Source organism: Helicoverpa armigera, chromosome 6 (assembly GCF_030705265.1).
Source record: "Helicoverpa armigera isolate CAAS_96S chromosome 6, ASM3070526v1, whole genome shotgun sequence".
Taxonomy (NCBI): domain Eukaryota; kingdom Metazoa; phylum Arthropoda; class Insecta; order Lepidoptera; family Noctuidae; genus Helicoverpa; species Helicoverpa armigera.
Genome location: NC_087125.1, coordinates 13,827,727 through 13,846,099, shown reverse-complemented (window position 1 = coordinate 13,846,099; position 18,373 = coordinate 13,827,727). Strand labels below are relative to the sequence as shown.

General features: G+C 35.6%; 2 protein-coding genes across 2 annotated transcripts; one reads left to right on the top strand and one right to left on the bottom strand.

Annotated features, from left to right (window-relative positions):
• Positions 1–1,646: 1,646 nt before the first annotated feature.
• On the bottom strand, positions 1,647–6,399 carry LOC135117022 (mitochondrial uncoupling protein Bmcp-like). Its single transcript, XM_064035331.1, has 6 exons — positions 6,051–6,399; positions 5,136–5,283; positions 3,015–3,223; positions 2,426–2,679; positions 2,073–2,162; positions 1,647–1,788 (listed from the first exon to the last, which is right to left on the bottom strand). The coding sequence occupies exons 1-6, from the start codon at positions 6,112–6,114 to the stop codon at positions 1,669–1,671; spliced, it is 885 nt and encodes a 294-aa protein (XP_063891401.1). The 5' UTR covers positions 6,115–6,399; the 3' UTR covers positions 1,647–1,668.
• Positions 6,400–6,993: 594 nt separating this feature from the next.
• LOC135116989 (plasmolipin-like) lies at positions 6,994–17,899 on the top strand. The gene is made up of 4 exons (XM_064035106.1): positions 6,994–7,134; positions 15,449–15,569; positions 15,791–16,051; positions 16,303–17,899. Exons 2-4 carry the CDS (start codon positions 15,462–15,464, stop codon positions 16,387–16,389), a joined length of 456 nt encoding a protein of 151 aa, XP_063891176.1. The 5' UTR covers positions 6,994–7,134; positions 15,449–15,461; the 3' UTR covers positions 16,390–17,899.
• The last annotated feature ends 474 nt before the right edge of the window (positions 17,900–18,373 follow it).

Genomic DNA, 18,373 nt, shown 5'->3' with positions numbered 1-18,373 from the left:
TAAAGATCTATTTCTTTATCAAGGAAAAATGCTTTATTTAACAAACATAGAAATTTTATTTGAAGAAAAGAACTTTGAACGTACAAGGATAAAAATATTAAAAGTTACTTTCAAAATAAAACATTGTATAAATAAAAATGTTCTACTTAAAATCTAAAAGTTTTCTTTACAACCACTTTTCTTCTCTTCATCGTTTGTATTTACAAAAATGTTCAAGAATACCCCAAAATCATACAATGTATTTAAAAATGCAACATTTTATATGTCTCGCTATAGAAAATATTTTAATGGCCAGTGTAGTTGTACAACCATCTCTCTATGGCTTCAATATTAAATTTATTTTACAAGCTTATGATCATAGTCATGCCAGTTTATGACAATACAATCACATATAAAAGGCTTTAAGGCTCATAGATCAACACATAATAACTACAAAATAACTGTACAAAAACCGATAATATTAACAATAATATTCGTCTAAAGTCAGCACTGCGTGCTTTAATCTCATTCGCTCATGATATGTCTATCATCACCACATCATCATCATCATCTCAGGCTTTAGACTTTCAGTCCTTACCGTTCACAAACCACAAAATGACACAACACTCTGCACCACAGCTTATAATTAAAAGCATCATTAAATGTCATACAAGTTAGCGTTGGTTACATAAGTACACACATACAGCGTTTGTGTGCCATAACAATCAGAAATACGAAGATATTTCTCGAAGATAAACATTCACAAAAGTCAACAATTAACATCAACACGTATAAAATATACAGATTAGTGTAAACTACGCTTAATTACTAAGTGAGTAGACATCACTACTTTTACGCTTAAATCCCATCGGAAATAGTACATCAGTATTATACACAGATCTCCCAACAACTGAACCAACTTCAACATAATTTTAGCATATTAAAAATTCTGTATAATACAATGACAACTTATCACAAAACCTTTAACTTAAAATCTAAGAAGGAACTCAATAAATAAAGCGAGTTTCTGCACGATTTTAACATAAAATAACCTACAAAAGCTCTTTCAATAATTTTAAATAACCCTTACTATTAAGCAGCGACACCTATACTTTCTAGTTTCGTTATATTCTGTACATTGATTCAAAAAGGTGCTTTATATCGACTGTTTTAAGGTCTAAATTCGCTATTGGTCTAACATTACTAGTGGAGGGGATTGAATAAGTCTTCAGTGTACCCCCATATTTCTACTTCTACTTGTCTATTGTTTGTGGTGACGAGGATAGTATAGCTATAGGTAGATAGTATGTATATCAGTTATGTGCAGTCGCTATAACTACGAACAATAAGCTCACTCATCTCGACCCGCTGACTAGCTTTATTCAGCGTCATCATCTGGAATAGGGAAATAACACATTTTTACAATCTGTATGAAAAAATGTTGCCAAGGAAGAATGGAATAAGCCTTTATTAAAAGTTTATACTTTATGTGCTTTCTAAGTCACATTTCAGTTAGTTAACCTTCTAAGTTAGATGTATTATTAATAAAAATTTTTTTGTATAACAAAATTTTTGACGTTGAGTCAACGTTACACTATAGGGCAATAATAAATCTGGTCATTTGAATAATCATAATCATTCAGCAATGCCACCATATACATTTCCCAGGCAATATGACTAGGTCACAGTTCAGTAGAGGATCTTGAGCTGTTCGTAGGTGAGGAAGAAGATGATGTTCCAAGGTCCCATGCGCAGCCATGTCGGCACGAAGCCCTTGTATAGTGCCAGGAAACCCTCGTTGCGGACCGTCTGCCAGAGAATAAGGTAGAAGATTCAGAGCTCGGCCAAAGGATTGAGATAAAAATATGGATCAAGAAAAAGTTAAAAATATTTTTAAGACTGTATGAAAATGTAAAATTTGTTGTATGTAAAAATATGTCTACTCTAGATACTTGTTGGAAACTCCATTACTGGGGGAAAATAAATTGTTTGATTTTGGATAAAGTTACTTGATTTGGTCTATGCATTTTAGCTTTTAAATTATAGCAGAATAGTGAGTTATAAATATAACGGAAATAGTAATGAGCACGTACCTGTAGGAAGCAGTCTATCGTGCCTTTGTATATCGTCTCAGTAGACTTGACCACCTGACCTTTCAATTTTTTTTGGTTCATTAGCCGCGTCTGAAACAGATAAACGTCAACTGTAAATAACAGCAATCCACACTAGATCAATGAATGATCTAATATTTAATACACTCAAAACCTCCATATAAGGGAACTGTAACTTCAAAGAAGTTGATGTTTAATGATATGCGACATATTTTAGTGGGGAACATGTCCCACTATCAACTACATTTGGGCAAGTAAGATACGTTAATGGTGCATTCCCTTCCCGACTTCCCGATAACTCTTTAAAAGCTCTCAATTCAAAAAATACTACATACCCGTATAACATCAAGCGGCGTGCTAGCCACAGCACTCCCTAGACTGGCGATGAGGCTGGACGCAAAGTGATTAAGAGGCGAGTCGCCGAGCGCGGGCGTGAGGCGCTTCTTGCAGGCGTCGTAGGCGGGCAGCTCCACGGCCGCGATGACGCCGGCGCGCTGCGACGTGGCGCCCACGCCGCGCCACAGCCCGCGCACCCCCTCCAGCCGGTAGATCTCGCCGAAGCAGCGGACCAGACCGCGCTTCTCGTCGCCTGACCGAGAATGTTTGGGTATTAAGCTAACTGTGCCATCCAGAGCTAAGTCCATTCATGGTTGCTGTTCTCCAAGGAAATCAGCTAACTACGCAGGACATATTGTAGGGCACTACCGTATGCGCAGGGTGGCAAGACCGGAGAAAGATCAACAGCTTAAGGCTATGTTGTATCTTTTGGGAAGAAAATATCTACTTCGACTGCCGTAATAAAACGCATTATTTCTGCTTCTTCCTTCAAACACATTTAGAGGCTATTAAAAAAATATTCATAACGCCTTTTTATGTTTGTTGTTTTAGTCTTAATTATTTTTGTCTTTTACCATCATCCTCAACTCACCTGCATCCTAACTTTAAGCACATCAGTGGGGTTTGCTATGGCACTGGACAGGCCTCCTGCGAAGGCCGCGCAGAAGGTGTTGGTGGGGAGGTGCTCGATGGAGCCACCATCAGCGCGGTTCGCCGCGATCCAGGACTTCAGCGAGTAGTATGTGCCGAACTTTATCGTGCCGTAGGTCGCTTGTCGGAGGACAGCTGGCCAGATGCTGAGGAAAAAGAGCCATAAGTATTTTTCCCCCTTTTAATTTCTACTGCAATAAGTGGTTGTTTTTGTTGTGAAACATCGTATCATTTTTGATATTTTTGACCGCAAAGTGAGTGGGTCGTAATTCTGGGTATACGTTTTCCTCATAACTATGTAAAATATTCTAAAGTAAAACATGAATAAGATAGGTACACCGAAGAAATATTTGTATGCTGTTAAAAATAAGTAGGTACAGCCTTTTACGTAGGTTTGATGAGCAGAAAAACTTTGGCAACGAACATTTAATTGAACAAAACGACATAAAAAATAGTAATTAGCAATAAAAACTGGAATTCTTGTGAACTTACTCTCCTCACACACTTGAGCGCTCGCCAAGTTTATGCTCGTCATATTGTCTCAGATTCATGTCTTCTAGATAACATTATTTATAAATGTCCTACTTTGAAGTAACCTTAATTATTATGATGATATGCATCGTAAGTTAAAAATAACATATCATTTTGTTAATGTCCTAATACTACGTGCACGTAGCAACTGTGATAGGTAAACCCTAGTTTTGATAATAATTCATCTTCATTGTTTGTACGAAACAGGGCAAAACCCGCGATATCGCGAACATCGTCGAAATTAATAGTTTCCCTTAAGTAGGTCTTTGGTATTCGCAAATATAAACGACATAGATAGCGGTACAAGGGCACGATACAATGCCTGATAGCGCGGAATTTGCATATCAACAACATACGATTGATATAAAAAATCAGGCAATTTCCACGCTCACCATTATCTTGATTAATTAACACAATGAGACACAAAGTATAAGAAGACATTCAAAATAAATATAGTATTTTTTCCCTAAACTAAAGGACGTTAGCTCAATGACTTATAGTGACATCTTGGCACCGAATTAACATAAGAAAATTAAGTAGGTATTTGTTATTCCTATCTTAGTAAGACTAACGTAAATAACGCACACAAGCGCACGACCCACGCATTAACGCCATGTTTACACATGGGGTGGTAGATAAAGAAATGCCACAAAAACAATGGCATAGGCAGCTTATCGAATGATTTAATATATTGCGTACTGTAGAGGTTTTGCACTCGATTTTGCACGCATAACGATTAACAAAAGCGATTGTGCGCTTGAGTCGTGTGGCGCGTTTATCAATGATCACTATCGATATTCGATATATGCAACGGGGGTCTCTAGTACGAACTGGTATATATCAGAATATCTATTTGCAGCAATCCAAACAATGATATTGTTACAATCAGTATTGATCGATTTTGCGTATGATATAAGGCAGTGCATATAAGTTTTCAGTCTCTTTTCATTAATTAATTGTAGACTGACCTACCGAACTGCCAAGGGTTATCAAAGACCAAATTAAGAATATTCTCATAATCATATGTATTAATCCGAATGATGAATACAATCAAGAAATATTGCTGATTGTTGTCATAAGTTGTTTTCCAGCTGATGCAAGTACATTATTTTGCTGAGACTCACCCTTATCAATACAATTGGTCAATAAATGTGTTCAATTAATTATTGCACATAAGATAGACACAATCATCAGATCACACAAACAATAACAACAATATGATGAAAACAAAACAGTTTATTGCCTTATTTTCTCCTTTCATATTAACAACCAGCTGTTTTCCCTTTGTTTCACTTGTCTTGTAGGAACTACTGTGTGGATTAAATATGGCCTATGTTACTAAGGGATTAAGGTTACTTGCCAACACTGCAACAATTTTTCACTTTGGTACAGTAGTTTGGAGCCCTCAGGGTACTATAGACTATAGATTTTACCTGAAGCTTTAAAGAGTAAACAACTAAAGAAATTGTTTTCTCCAACTGCTTTTAAAAGCTGTACATCTTAACGTAGCTAAATTCTAAAACTCACCCGCAGTACAATGCCTTGATCCCCTCCTGCTGGGAAGTCTTGACGAAGCAGTCGACCATGCCCGTGTATCGGAGCTCCACATGGCGAGGGTCTATCTTCTGACCCTGGATCTGCAGACGAGTCTTTGTTGTGTCTATTGGGAATGTACCTGAAATTAAACAAAGTCTGTTTTAATTAAAATGCATACAGCAAAGTTAGGTAGTTACAAGATTTAGAATGTTAACTGTTTTGTTCAGTAATGCCATCTTGAATAGAGGAAAATCTGGTCAAGTAAAAGAAAATTAAATAAGAAATGGCACTGGATTTGCAGTAAATAATTAAATCATATTGCTATGGACAAAAATCCTTAATTTTTACACATATTCTCCTTGCAAGACTTTGAATACTTTACTTAATTGGCATTTTATGAGTGTTTATCGAAACTCTAAAATAAGAAGATAAATTCTTGTTGTTTTCTTATCATTCAAACAGTATATTATGGGGCAAATAAGTGTGTTGACTTTATTAATTTTATGGTCAGAAGTTAAAAATGATAAGACAATTCAAGCATTGTAAAAGATAAATAATTGTCAATTAGTTATTGATTAGTATCAAAATAGTTATTGCTTTCTGTAATAAGCATTCTAAAATAAAAGACGCAAATGCTTATCACAGTTAAATGAAAAATAGGTTATTTTCTTACTGGAATAACAGATTCTAAGAAGAATTATTTCATCCATTCAGTATACAATTCGGGGAAAACTTTGATTATTTAAAAAATATATGATTTCAGTGCATTTTTATTACATCAACGAAGATGCTCTAGCTGTAGGAGACTATAATATATTTATATATTAGAAACACGGTGTATAAATCCCAAGTGATATAACGTTTTAAGGTTATGTTCAAATAGTAATAAATTATGAGTTCCCTTACCAAATTCGGCGACGATCGACGCAAGGCCGCCGTAAATAAACGGTCTCCAGTCACTATCTCCCATCACACATGAAGAAATCCAAGAAATTCAAATGTTTACGTCGGGAACCGGTGATTCCCTATCCCAGTCGCTTTAATTCACAGATATGTTGCCGTTGAAATGCGAAAATTTCACACGAACGCTCTAAAACTTAAGTAACGTATTTCGCACGGAACTATCGCATGTTAAGATAAGTTATAGAAAAATAATAAAATAATTTATTTTCGATAACGAAGAACCGCACACCTTCCGGCCTTGGGCGCACGTCACCACAGATAACGAAAATCCACAGAAAGCAGAAGGGCGACGTTTCAAAGACTCCGTTACACACAGACTCCAATTCCTACCATCGTAGGCAGACTAAAAAATATAAAATATGGATAACGGAAAATTTCCAAAGAAAGCATTGCATCTTATTCGGGGATGTTCGGGGACGCGGAACTTTACCGCTCATCTCATCTTCCCTTACTCAGTGGCAGTCAGTGGTTCTTTTTCATTTGAATTCATTTTCTCCCACGAGCCCCCTGCCACACAGACTATTGGACGTGATTATCAGCCCTGACTTGGTACCTCTTGGTAACTCAAAAAAAGACAGTAAAGCTTATTAAACAAGCTGCGCACTGTTGATTCCATATTGATACTATTTTACAACTTGAATTAATCCCAATATGCTACCATTTTATGATAGCAAATAAATAATAAAGAATTGGCGATTCTGAACGCGCGCGCCGTCATCACGGTATGTTAATGTCAAAAATCGTGTCTTTCTCTCTCGTTTCTTCACGCGTGCTAGCTGCTTGCTTGCTGTCTCGCTTTTCCAAAGCTGTCAAAATCCCTAAGCAAGCAGAGATTATCACATTCATTCAATAATTTTAATTGATGACACTTAATTTAATGAGTGTGTTTCTTTTAGAATTAATAAAATGTGCCCTAATTGACCTGAACCCAGAAAAAACGAGGAACGACTATATCCTATACAGACAGCTTGAAAGATATAGCCGGAGGGTCGTGAAATCTGGACTGCTCAGAACGGACACCGCAGAGGTAAATAAATTATTATTTTCCTTAAATTTCCTTTATTTTTGTCGCAATCAACTCTAAAACTCAATTCACATATGTAAGGGCGTTACCTGCCACTTTACACGAGCTTTAATTTAGTACACCTATCCATCACTGTACTTTAGTAAACAGTAAGCAGGAAGGAAATTTTAGCCTAAATATTCAGTTGTCAACATTATCAAACAGGTAGGTACTCTTGTTTCCGGAGCGGGGAAACTATTGAAATTACTAAGTATTACTACTAAGGAATTTCGGGAGACAAATTAAAAGCGTGTTACCGATTCTGAGGTACTTTTAATTGTTGAAAAAACTAATCTACTGTCTGACCCATCTCGGCGCGACATCTCCGGTGGGGCGACTTATCTACCTAAGTTCTTAAAATTATAGTCAGCACATTATACATGTGTGCGTACAGACTTAATCTAGGGCCGAAGGCTGGGTGGTCACCATAGCTCCTCCGACCTTAAGAGGAAAATTATCGGGAGAATCGATTTTAGATTGGTTCCGATAATTTTTCTTGAAACACGTGTATTTCAGCAATTTGAGCCGAACAACATAAACGGAAAATACAAAATACTTAAAATAACTAAACCTAAGGTCACGTACACCAAGGACGCACTGAAGCTACTGTCCCTTTATCAAAACACTTTCGATCACTTCACTATGTTTTAACGAATACGCCATATATTTCACTTCGTCTAGATTTATGCCCTTCATATCAAGTGCACGTGTACTGGATAGCTGTGCGTTAGTGCGTAACTGAGGTAAGGCGATGATTGGTACTCTTTTCACCACATCGGACTCTATGAAGATACGATGATTAATGTGTATGCCATGAATCTCCACCTCACAGGGTTCTTCGATGGTCATCAGGTAAGTACCAAATACCAATTGTCTACTGGTCTCATCCTTGCATCGTTCTGTTAGTGTGGTCTTCTCTTCACTATACAGGATCCAGTTGTTGTTAGCGACTTGTTGGACTCTGACCTGTTCGATTTCTATTGGATGTTGTTTGCAAAGGGTAAGGTCGTTTTCGAAATTCATAAGCTGTTCGACACAGGTAAGTTCATAGAAGGGGATCCTGTTGTCTGCAGTGCAGAGGAAGCGAGCACCGGCAGAGAATGGTCTACACGGTATTGCGATTGGTGAGTATCTATTTTCTTTCGCCAATAGGTAAGGGTATTTGGGGAAAATAGCTAGGGTCTTATTTTCGGTGTCATGGAAAATTGGTAGGGAGTAAATCTTATAATAGTTATAAGTAACATTATCGGTAAGTGGTATCTCCATTATAAACGTTATTTGATTACTTTTAATAAATGATTTAACACATATAATCTCTTCTATTTTAACAAGTTCGCTTCGGGAGGATATATTAAGCTTTCATATTCGGATATTAATTTAAGATGATATAAAAGTTCTGAAGAATTAACAATTGATTGATGTAAAATAGAGACTCTGCTTAATGCAAGTGCAGTTTCGATTTCACTTAATCTAATAAATATAGTACGAAAGTTACTCATGAAAACATTGAACAACCCAGTTAAGTACGTCAGAAAAATCCAACTATTTTGCTGAGCAGTTAAATCTTTAATTAATGTTTCAATTTTAGTTAACCTGTTATGGAAGTTAATTGTATTCTGTTCAATAGTTTCAGTGGCATTAATAAAACTGTCAAACATTTTAGAGACCAATGTTAACCTTTTAGATATAGTGATTTGACCTTGATTCAATTTAGAAATGAGATTATCATACTTCAACGCATCATCATGATCCAAATTACCGGTAACAATTTTATAATAGAGCCCAGTGGATTAATGAGTCCTCGTTTAGATCGTTTGGATGGTATAAGCTGTTGGTATTTTTCTACAGTTAAATCACGTATGGAATCTGTATGCATTTTAATAGTCATAATTTCTTGTGAGTATGATGCATTCCAATCAATTAAATTACAAAGCGCTTGATAGTTGGTAGAGATGTAGTTAAGGTCAGTATAAATTTGATCTAGGCTGATGATCTTTACAATAGTCCACTGATCAGTTTGGAAATATGCATGACCTTGTTTCACCGGTAAAACTCCTGGATTACCTTCAAGATTTTGCAGATGAAGGGCCAGCGACAGCATCGTGACTGTCATCAATAATATGCCGCACCTGTGGAGGACGTTTTATATTTTTAATAGGAATTTTGGTATCCCTTTCTCCTATTTTTATAGGTAAAATATTTTTATCTGCTTTGCCTGTTACTACAGCTTTTATATATCGGGGCTTATCCTTACTTTTACGCTTATTTATGTCTTTACCGAAAACAATTTCTCCTTTTTTAAACTTTATTTCACCTTCACCACCCTTACTCTCTCTATTCTTTTCTTTAATATTAACCATTTTGTCTGCTAAGTGTTCGTATAATGTTTTATTCTTTTGCATGATCTTTTACTAATTTTTGGAAATAACGTTTTTCTAATTCTATGCTAAACGGACTGCTTGAGTCGGTATGTCCGAAGACAACTTCAAATGGTGCAAGTTCAGTGACTGAGTGAATAGTGTGATTGTATGCCAGAACAGAATAAGTCATAACCGAAGCCGCATCAGTACATTGTTTTTCGTATTTGGCCAGTCTGTAAATTTCTATTATAGTGGAGTGGAACCTCTCAATAAGACCCATTGAATTGGGGTTATTAGGGGTTCCAATGTGGAAATCAATTTTATGTAAATTCAAAAATTCCTTAATTAGTTCATTATTAAATTCGGTTCCGGGGTCTGAGCTTATTCTTCTGGGTGTACCGTAATACGAAAAATATTTCATCAGTGCTCTAGTTACTTCGGGAGTTGATTTTCCTGAGTTTCGATTGCCTGACCTAATTTGCTAAATGCGTCAATTATAGTTAAATAAGTTTTACCTTCTATACTAAAAAGATCTATAAATAGCTCTTGAAAAGGCGCGTCTTGGGTTTGTGTTAGTTGTAATATAGGTTTGATGGGTTTCCTATCATATTTCATTCTACGGCACCCATCGCAACTGTTTATGACGGCTGTTACAGTTTCCTGCATTCTATTCCAATAATAATTTCTACGGAGCCTAACTAGCGTTTCTTTTATGCCTCTATGACAGGTCTTTCCTTCATGGTGTTTAAGTATAAGTGCCTTTTGCTCTCCTTCATCTTCTACAAAATAACTCTTTCTGTACATTCAAATAGGTTAATAGTTCCCTTTCTGAATAGTTCAATTATTATATTGCTAAATAGTTTCCGATGTTCATTCTCCTCAAAATAAATGAAATATTTTAATTTTGGCTGTATGTATTCCTTTAAAAAGTCCTTTACTAATTGCGGATTATCTTTTGGCAGGAAAACTTCTAATATCTTTTGTTTGTCACGTGACAGGTTCTTAACATGCATTTGATTTTTAAACCATGAAAATATTAAGATTTGATTCGGCTTGGTGTCGATCGCCTCATGTAAAATAGGTATACCGGTTGATTCTAATTCTACAGCGGAATGAACGGTTTCGTTCGACTTACTGGACACTGATCGTATTGGATACTCATTTGTATCGTAGTGAACTTCTCTAATATTGTCGGAAAAATCTATAGGACTACAGGTCATAGTTCGACTAGAATCAGATATCGTTACTGTTGATGAACCTTTACTATCTGCACATTCATTTAGATTTTTATCTTCCTTCTCATCAATATTAACTGCTAGAGACTGATTTTCGTCGTCTGTGAGTAAGGCATTGATTTTTATTCTGGACAGAGCGTCTGCATTTGTATTTTGTTTGCCGTTTTGTGAATTAAATCAAAGTCGTAATCTTGCAAACGTAACCGCCAACGTGTGAGTTTGCTACTAGGGTCTTTAAGAGATTGGAGCCAAGTTAAGGGACGGTGGTCAGTATATATATAGAATTTTCTACCGTACAGATAGGGCCTAAAATGCTTTACTGCCCACACTATAGCGAGCAGTTCACGTTCGATGGTACTATAACGTGATTCTGTATCACTGAGGGTACGACTAGCATACGCAATGGGCTTGTCACTGCCAATCTGTCCTTGTGACAGCACAGCGCCTAGAGCGACATTGGATGCGTCGGTCGTCAGTATAAATGTTTTGTCATAGTCAGGGTATTGTAACAGTGGGGCATGTGTCAGGAGTTCCTTGCATTTGTTAAATGCGTCTATGTATTTCTGGTCAATAACAATTTTGTTGCGCTTTTTTAAGCAGGCTGTCAATGGTTGAGTAATTTTTGCAAAATCTTTTATAAAACGTCTGTAGTAACCTACAAGTCCAAGAAAGCTCTTAATCTCTGTCGTTGTCTTTGGTAACGGGTAATTCAATACAGCGTTTATTTTGTCGTCATTAGGCTTTAGCCCGTCTTTAGTTATAGTGTGTCCAAGGTAGAGCACTTCTTTGCGTAAAAATTCAGATTTGTCTAATTGAATTTTCATGTTAGTTGTTCTAAGTCGGTCAAATACAATTCTTAATTTATTTATCATTTCGTCAAGGCTATTTCCGTAAATTATTATGTCATCCAAGTATACCATGCAGTGGAGTCCTTGCAGACCACGCAAAATATTATCCATGGTCCGTTGGAAGGTAGCAGGAGCGGTTTTAAGTCCAAACGGCATTCTGAGAAACTCAAAATGGCCATTTTGCGTCGAAAAAGCTGTCTTCTGTCTATCCTTCTCTTCTACTTCTATTTGGTGGTAGCCGCTTGCTAGATCCAATGTGGTGAAGTACACACTCTTTCCTAGTTTGTCGAAAAGGTCATTAATATTAGGTAGGGGGTATTTGTCGTCTATGGTTATGTCATTCAGTCGTCTGTAGTCTATTACCATCCTGTATTTAATTTCACCAGACGCATCCTTCTTTTTAGGGACAAGGTGAACTGGAGCACTCCAAGGGAATGAGATTCTTGTATAACATTTTCATGAAGTAATTTTTCTACCTGATTATTTATTTCGTTTTGGATGAAAGGTGCCTGTCTATAGGGTTTAATGTATATAGGATCTTCATTTTTGGTACGTATGTGATGTTTAACCTGATTAGTAAACGTAAGGGGGATTTGGTCACAGTAGAATATGTCCTTATATTCCCTACAAAGTGCATAAATTTTCTCACGTTCTTCGCCATTGGTATGATCGAGTCTTAATTTATCTAAATTTTCTTCAAGTAATTTGTCAATTTCTAGAGGAGTATTGGTCGTAGTAAAATTAATGTTGTATTCTGTATTTTCATATGGCGTTACTGTGAAAGGTTGGCAAATAGTCAGTTGTTTTGGGCAATCTGAAGTGTTTTGAATTACTGTAAATGCGTATCCACTATCACAGTTTACTAAAGCACTAGGCATTCGTAGTCCATTTCGAAATTCTTGGTAGTCAAGAATAGCGTCACCTGAATATTGATCTACTGGCAATTTAAATCGTTGTTCTGAACGTGGCTGTACAGTAATTTTATAATTTAAATTATTATTGATTATTGGAATACAAGTGGAATTCGTTTTTAAGATTCGTTCTTTTAGATCAATAATTGCACCTAATTGCTGTAAAAGGTCGTTACCTATAAGCCCGTCATACCGTGGATCTACTTCGTATACATAGAACTTATGCCAATCGTCACTAACAAAGGTAGGTAGAAGAGGAATTTCTATTACTTCATTATGTCTACTAGTAGCATGAGTACTAACCACCTGAAAATTTTCATTACGTATATAGTCGTAAAAATACTCATATGCTTTTGTAGGACCAATGAACGATCTCATACTACCAGTATCTATCATCATTTTGCGTCTATCTCTTCTACATAAATATACGGTAGCTCTAAATTAGAGTCAAAATTTAATTCTAAGATTTCTTGTCCGTCGAGGCACTCTCCTGAAAATCCAGTGCCTGAATTTCATTTTCTGATTGTAATTCATAGTCAACATGAGTCTCGTCATGATAATTAATTTCATTTGAGTCACCATAATAGTCATCGTCATAGTTAGAGTAATAGTTATTGTAATAAGGCTCATAGTCGTCAGCAGACAATTCATTTAAATTGAAACCTTGTGGTACATTCGATTTAGGTTGGGCTGTTCGCATAGACACATCAGTAGTTTGCGTTTGAGGTTTTAGTATTTGTGGGGTATTAGAATTATTGGGGGATTTGTAACCAAACTGCTGAGGTTGCAACGGTTTATAGCCAAACTGTGGCGGTGGCCTGTATCCTAATTGTTGGGGTGGCCTGTACCCAAATGGTTGAGGTGGCCTATACCCGAATTGTTGAGGTGGCCTGTACCCGAATTGTTGGGGTGGCCTGTACCCAAATTGTTGAGATTGGGGTAAGTACCCAGGCTTGGGGCGTGATGTTAATGCATTTGGTAATTGACCTTGGGGCTGATTGAATTTATTCTGTGGAATACCGAAATTAAATTTAGGTGTGGTAATATTATTTGGCAATAAAGGTTTGTATCCGCTGGCGTCATTACCAATTTTGATCCGAAACTGCTAGATTGACCGTAAATGCGATTCCTAGTATTATACTGCTCTAAGAAATTAACTTCCTCAAGTACTATACTCAAGGCCGCTTCTAAACTAGAGGGTGCCTTAAGCCTTACAATACGAACCATATTCTCTGGGAGATTGTATAAGAACACATTCAAGGCCGTATTGTTATAAATAATTGTCTTTGCACTCTTCAAATCAGTATCCTCAATCATGTTGACCTTGGACATCAATAATGATCGAACACTTTGGATTCTATTACAAAATTCTAAATAACTTTCACCGGATTTAATTTTAAGGATTCTAATTCGATATTAATGCACGCTTCGCTACGCGGGTCTCCAAAATGTTGAATAAGTAGATCTTTAAAAGCAGACCATGTCACAATATCTTCACGTTCTGATAAGAGCGCTGCGGCGTCATCTCTCAATCGACTAGTTAAAACATTATAAACGTAAAGATTTTGTTCGTGGCTACCCTTATATCGGTCAAGGACATACTGACACTTTCGCAAATAAAGATTTAACTGTCTTTATCACCATTATACAAAGGTATTAATTGAATAATTTCTTTGGGTATTTGTTCAATAGTCACTGAAGTCATCATGTTCACAGAGTAGAGAACGGAACAGATAAAACAATTCGTGAGAGTACAATTGACTATGCTATGAAACACACAAGATAACACAATTCAAACATAACACACGTAAATCAGAAAATAATTAGACGCAAAATGTATGTAATAGTTTAGGTAATAAAATTAAAAATATTAATGTATAAAATATATATTTTTTTATATTAGGTGTAGAATTACATACACTTTACTTATTACTTTTAATAAAACACATTTATAAAAATATCAATGCAAAGAATACACTTGAGATAACAATTAATTGGCGTCTCTGAAAGTTTAACTACTCTATGTCGGTTCTATTTATAGAACACAATGAGATAAGCCAATAATCTAAATGAACACGTTATAATGAGAGAGGTTTAATCTCAAAATAATGTAGGTATTAAGTATTGGGGGATAGAGGAACATGGATTGGCGAAAAAATCACTCACCAGCCAGCTGCTACTCTCATCCTTGGTATTCCTTTGTTTGCCCACACGCACCAAGAGTAATTTATTTGGTTCGTCGGATTTCACTCGTCCTTAAATTCCCACAGCTATCGTGCAGCTCGTCCTCGAGACACGCGACGAATTTAAAACCGCGAAGAATTTAGGAATATAACAGCGAAATCCTACCGGCTGCGCCACTCTTGTTTCCGGAGCGGGGAAACTATTGAAATTACTAAGTATTACTACTAAGGAATTTCGGGAGACAAATTAAAAGCGTGTTACCGATTCTGAGGTACTTTTAATTGTTGAAAAAACTAATCTACTGTCTGACCCATCTCGGCGCGACATCTCCGGTGGGGCGACTTATCTACCTAAGTTCTTAAAATTATAGTCAGCACATTATACATGTGTGCGTACAGACTTAATCTAGGGCCGAAGGCTGGGTGGTCACCATAGCTAGGTATTTTTCGAATGTATCAAAAACATTTTGTCTATGTTGTGTTGCAAGTAGTAAGGTCACTGGATGTTTTATCACATGACTGTGAAAATTCAATGTAAGTGCATCAAAATCATAAAATAAAAGTATTTCTATTTCATGGAATTAGTTAAGCTGGTGCTATTTAAATACTATAAAGTACTTCTATTGGTTTTGTTATCAGATTAGTTGCATTAGTCAGTACACCTACTTCAAACTGCCACAATCAATCTCGCTGAATAAAATTATCAAGCAACCCTTTTCATTGAACTATTTATAATTTCAGGTATTAGCTCAAAATGAATTACAACGCAGAGGCCCCGCAGCAGGAGCGACCCTCAAAAATAGTCAGGTTTGACAAGGGCTATGTGCAAACTGTGCCGGGGATACTCAAACTTGTTCAGTTGGTAAGAAACTTCTATAATAGAAAATCAATTGTGTCTCATGTATTATCTGCGCATTGACATACAATGGGTTAAATTATTTGTATTCTTTGACTATTTATGCATGGTGGCTTTTTTAAACATACATTTCCTTCCTGTTGATACCAAATTTTTTACATAGGATCATCATGATTAAGATTTATTTAGTGTATTTTTCTGTCAGCTTAAAATGTACCTTTTTTCAGGCATGTAATTTCATAGGTTTTATATGCATCAAAATATCCTGGTCATGGGTGTCAGCAATTTTCTACAATATACTGTACTGGGTCGGTATTATAATAACCGCAGGACTTCTCTTCATGTACACGTTCCACTTTGTGGAGAAGTTCGACAGGTGGCCATGGTATAAGCTAGAGTTTGCATACTGCATCCTCATGAGTCTGACGTATATCGGATGTTCAATATTTGCCTCAACTATTGGGGAAAGTGTGGGATATGCCGTTGGGGTAAGTTGGTTCAATATTTTTACTTTTTAAGTCTCAAATTCGCCAAAAACATGACTGTCAGTTTAAGAGAACTTTTTAGTTAGTATGTTTATTTTTAATTTCAATTTTCTAATTACACAGTTGTTTTAGGGGAAACGGACATAGTGAGAATTTGTAATAAACATAAATAGTTGTAAATATGTTTCTTATGAACAAAATACCTTACTTAAGTAATACCTAACTAAACATTAATCAACATTCTTCTATTTCAGTTCTTCGGTCTATGCGCAATCATAGCGTATGGATTTGATGCATACTTGAAGTACAAGGCGTGGAAGAGAGGGCTGCCACCACAGTAATATGTAAGATCTTTTACTAACAACTCCACTAACATATTGACCTGGTTTTCTATACTTAAATAATAATAAATCTTAAATATGAAAGATGCCAGTGTCAAAACCTATTTCAGTCTTTGTTTAAGATTATTCTAGTTTTTCTGTTTAGGATCAAAGTATTGATTGACTATTTCTAAGTTTAGTAACTCTTTTTAGTGAGCAAACCAACATTTATCAAAATTTCATAACACAAATATTTAAGAACTAGTTATGGTTTGAGCACCTATCATGGATTATGGATAGTTTATGTTGTTTTTAACCATTGTAAAGGAAGTTATTCCTAATGAGAGACTTATATAAAGATCTCAATATAATATCCATGAAACATAAGATCCATAGAGAAATCTATAGTCTATCTCTTTGGAAGTTTTATATTGCTTGCTATAGCTTTATAAGTGCCTTCTCTGTGTGCCTATATTTCAATATCTGACTTAAAATCGAATGGATTTAAAACGTAGTTACATTATATCTCCGGAGAGTTATATACAACATACTTAACGTATTTTTATAAAATGTTTTGTGAATTTATCACATACTTACCTTTTGTACATAAGATAACCAAACAATATACTTACAAAATAATATATGCCATGTATATTTTTAAATGTTTTACTAATATACATATAAAAGATAACCCACCATATTTTTTGGATAGTTATAAACCTAATGTTACAATGGGTCCAATATTTTTGGGCATTTAATTTTTAAAGACTTTTATATCTTCAAAAAAATTGAGGTGTATGCGTTTAAAATGCATTAAGATAAGCTTATTATTATAATAATCATTGTTTATGTAAGTGTAGATTAATTGAAGTCACATTTGTTATGATTTTAAGTATTATTTTGTGTATTAAATTTTATTTTTATAAGTTAATCAAAGGACTTTGTACCTGTGTAACCATAGGAATATTTGTTGACAGTTTTCCAGTTAATTTTTCACTTAAACAATGTTAACACATAAACTTATCGTTTATTGATAACCAGTGTTGAGCAATCAAAGATCTGCACTTGAATTCGTTTGAACTTCAGTTTTTACGATTATGTGGACAGATTGCCCTTTTTATGTATTTCACTATAATATTATGATTGATATAAATACTGCTTTATGTGGCATATTAAAACTGGCTTATCGCTTATGAGTCATCGTTGCATTTTAGTGATGGTTGTTATATGAATAAATGTATAGGTACTTTTATAACTAGATTCATCTTTAAAAGATTTTTCAATTTTTAGGGTTCCGTAGCCAAAATGGCAAAAACGGAACCCTTATAGTTTCGTCATGTCCGTCTGTCCGTCTGTCCGTCTGTCCGTCTGTCCGTCTGTCACAGCCGATTTACTCGGAAACTATAAGTACTACAGTGATGAAATTTGATGGGAATATGTGTTGTATGAACCGCTACAAAAATATGACACTAAATAGTAAAAAAAAGAATTGGGGGTGGGGCCCCCCATACATGTAACTGAGGGATGAAATTTTTTTCGATGTACATACCCGTGTGGGTATCAATAGAAAGGTCTTTAAAATGATATAAAGTTTTCTAAAAACATTTTTCTTAAAGTGAACGGTTTTTGAGATATCAGCTCTCAAAGTCGTAAAAAGTATGTCCCCCCCCCTCTATTTTTATAACTACGGGGTATAAAATTCTAAAAAAAATAGAGGTGATGCATGCTAATTAACTCTTTCAACGATTTTTGGTTTGATCAAAGTATCTCTTATAGTTTTTGAGATAGGTTGATTTAACTGTAATTTACGGAACCCTTCGTGCACGAGTCCGACTCGCACTTGGCCGGGTTTTACATAAGTATAAGTTATTCGAACTTTTGGGAGTCTTACCCAGTTTTTGATATAGCCATGAGTTTACGCACAAATCAATGTATTTCCTTTTTTTTTAGCAATTTTGCTTTTATCCTACTGAACAGTTTGTAATTTGTACCGCTACAAAAGCGG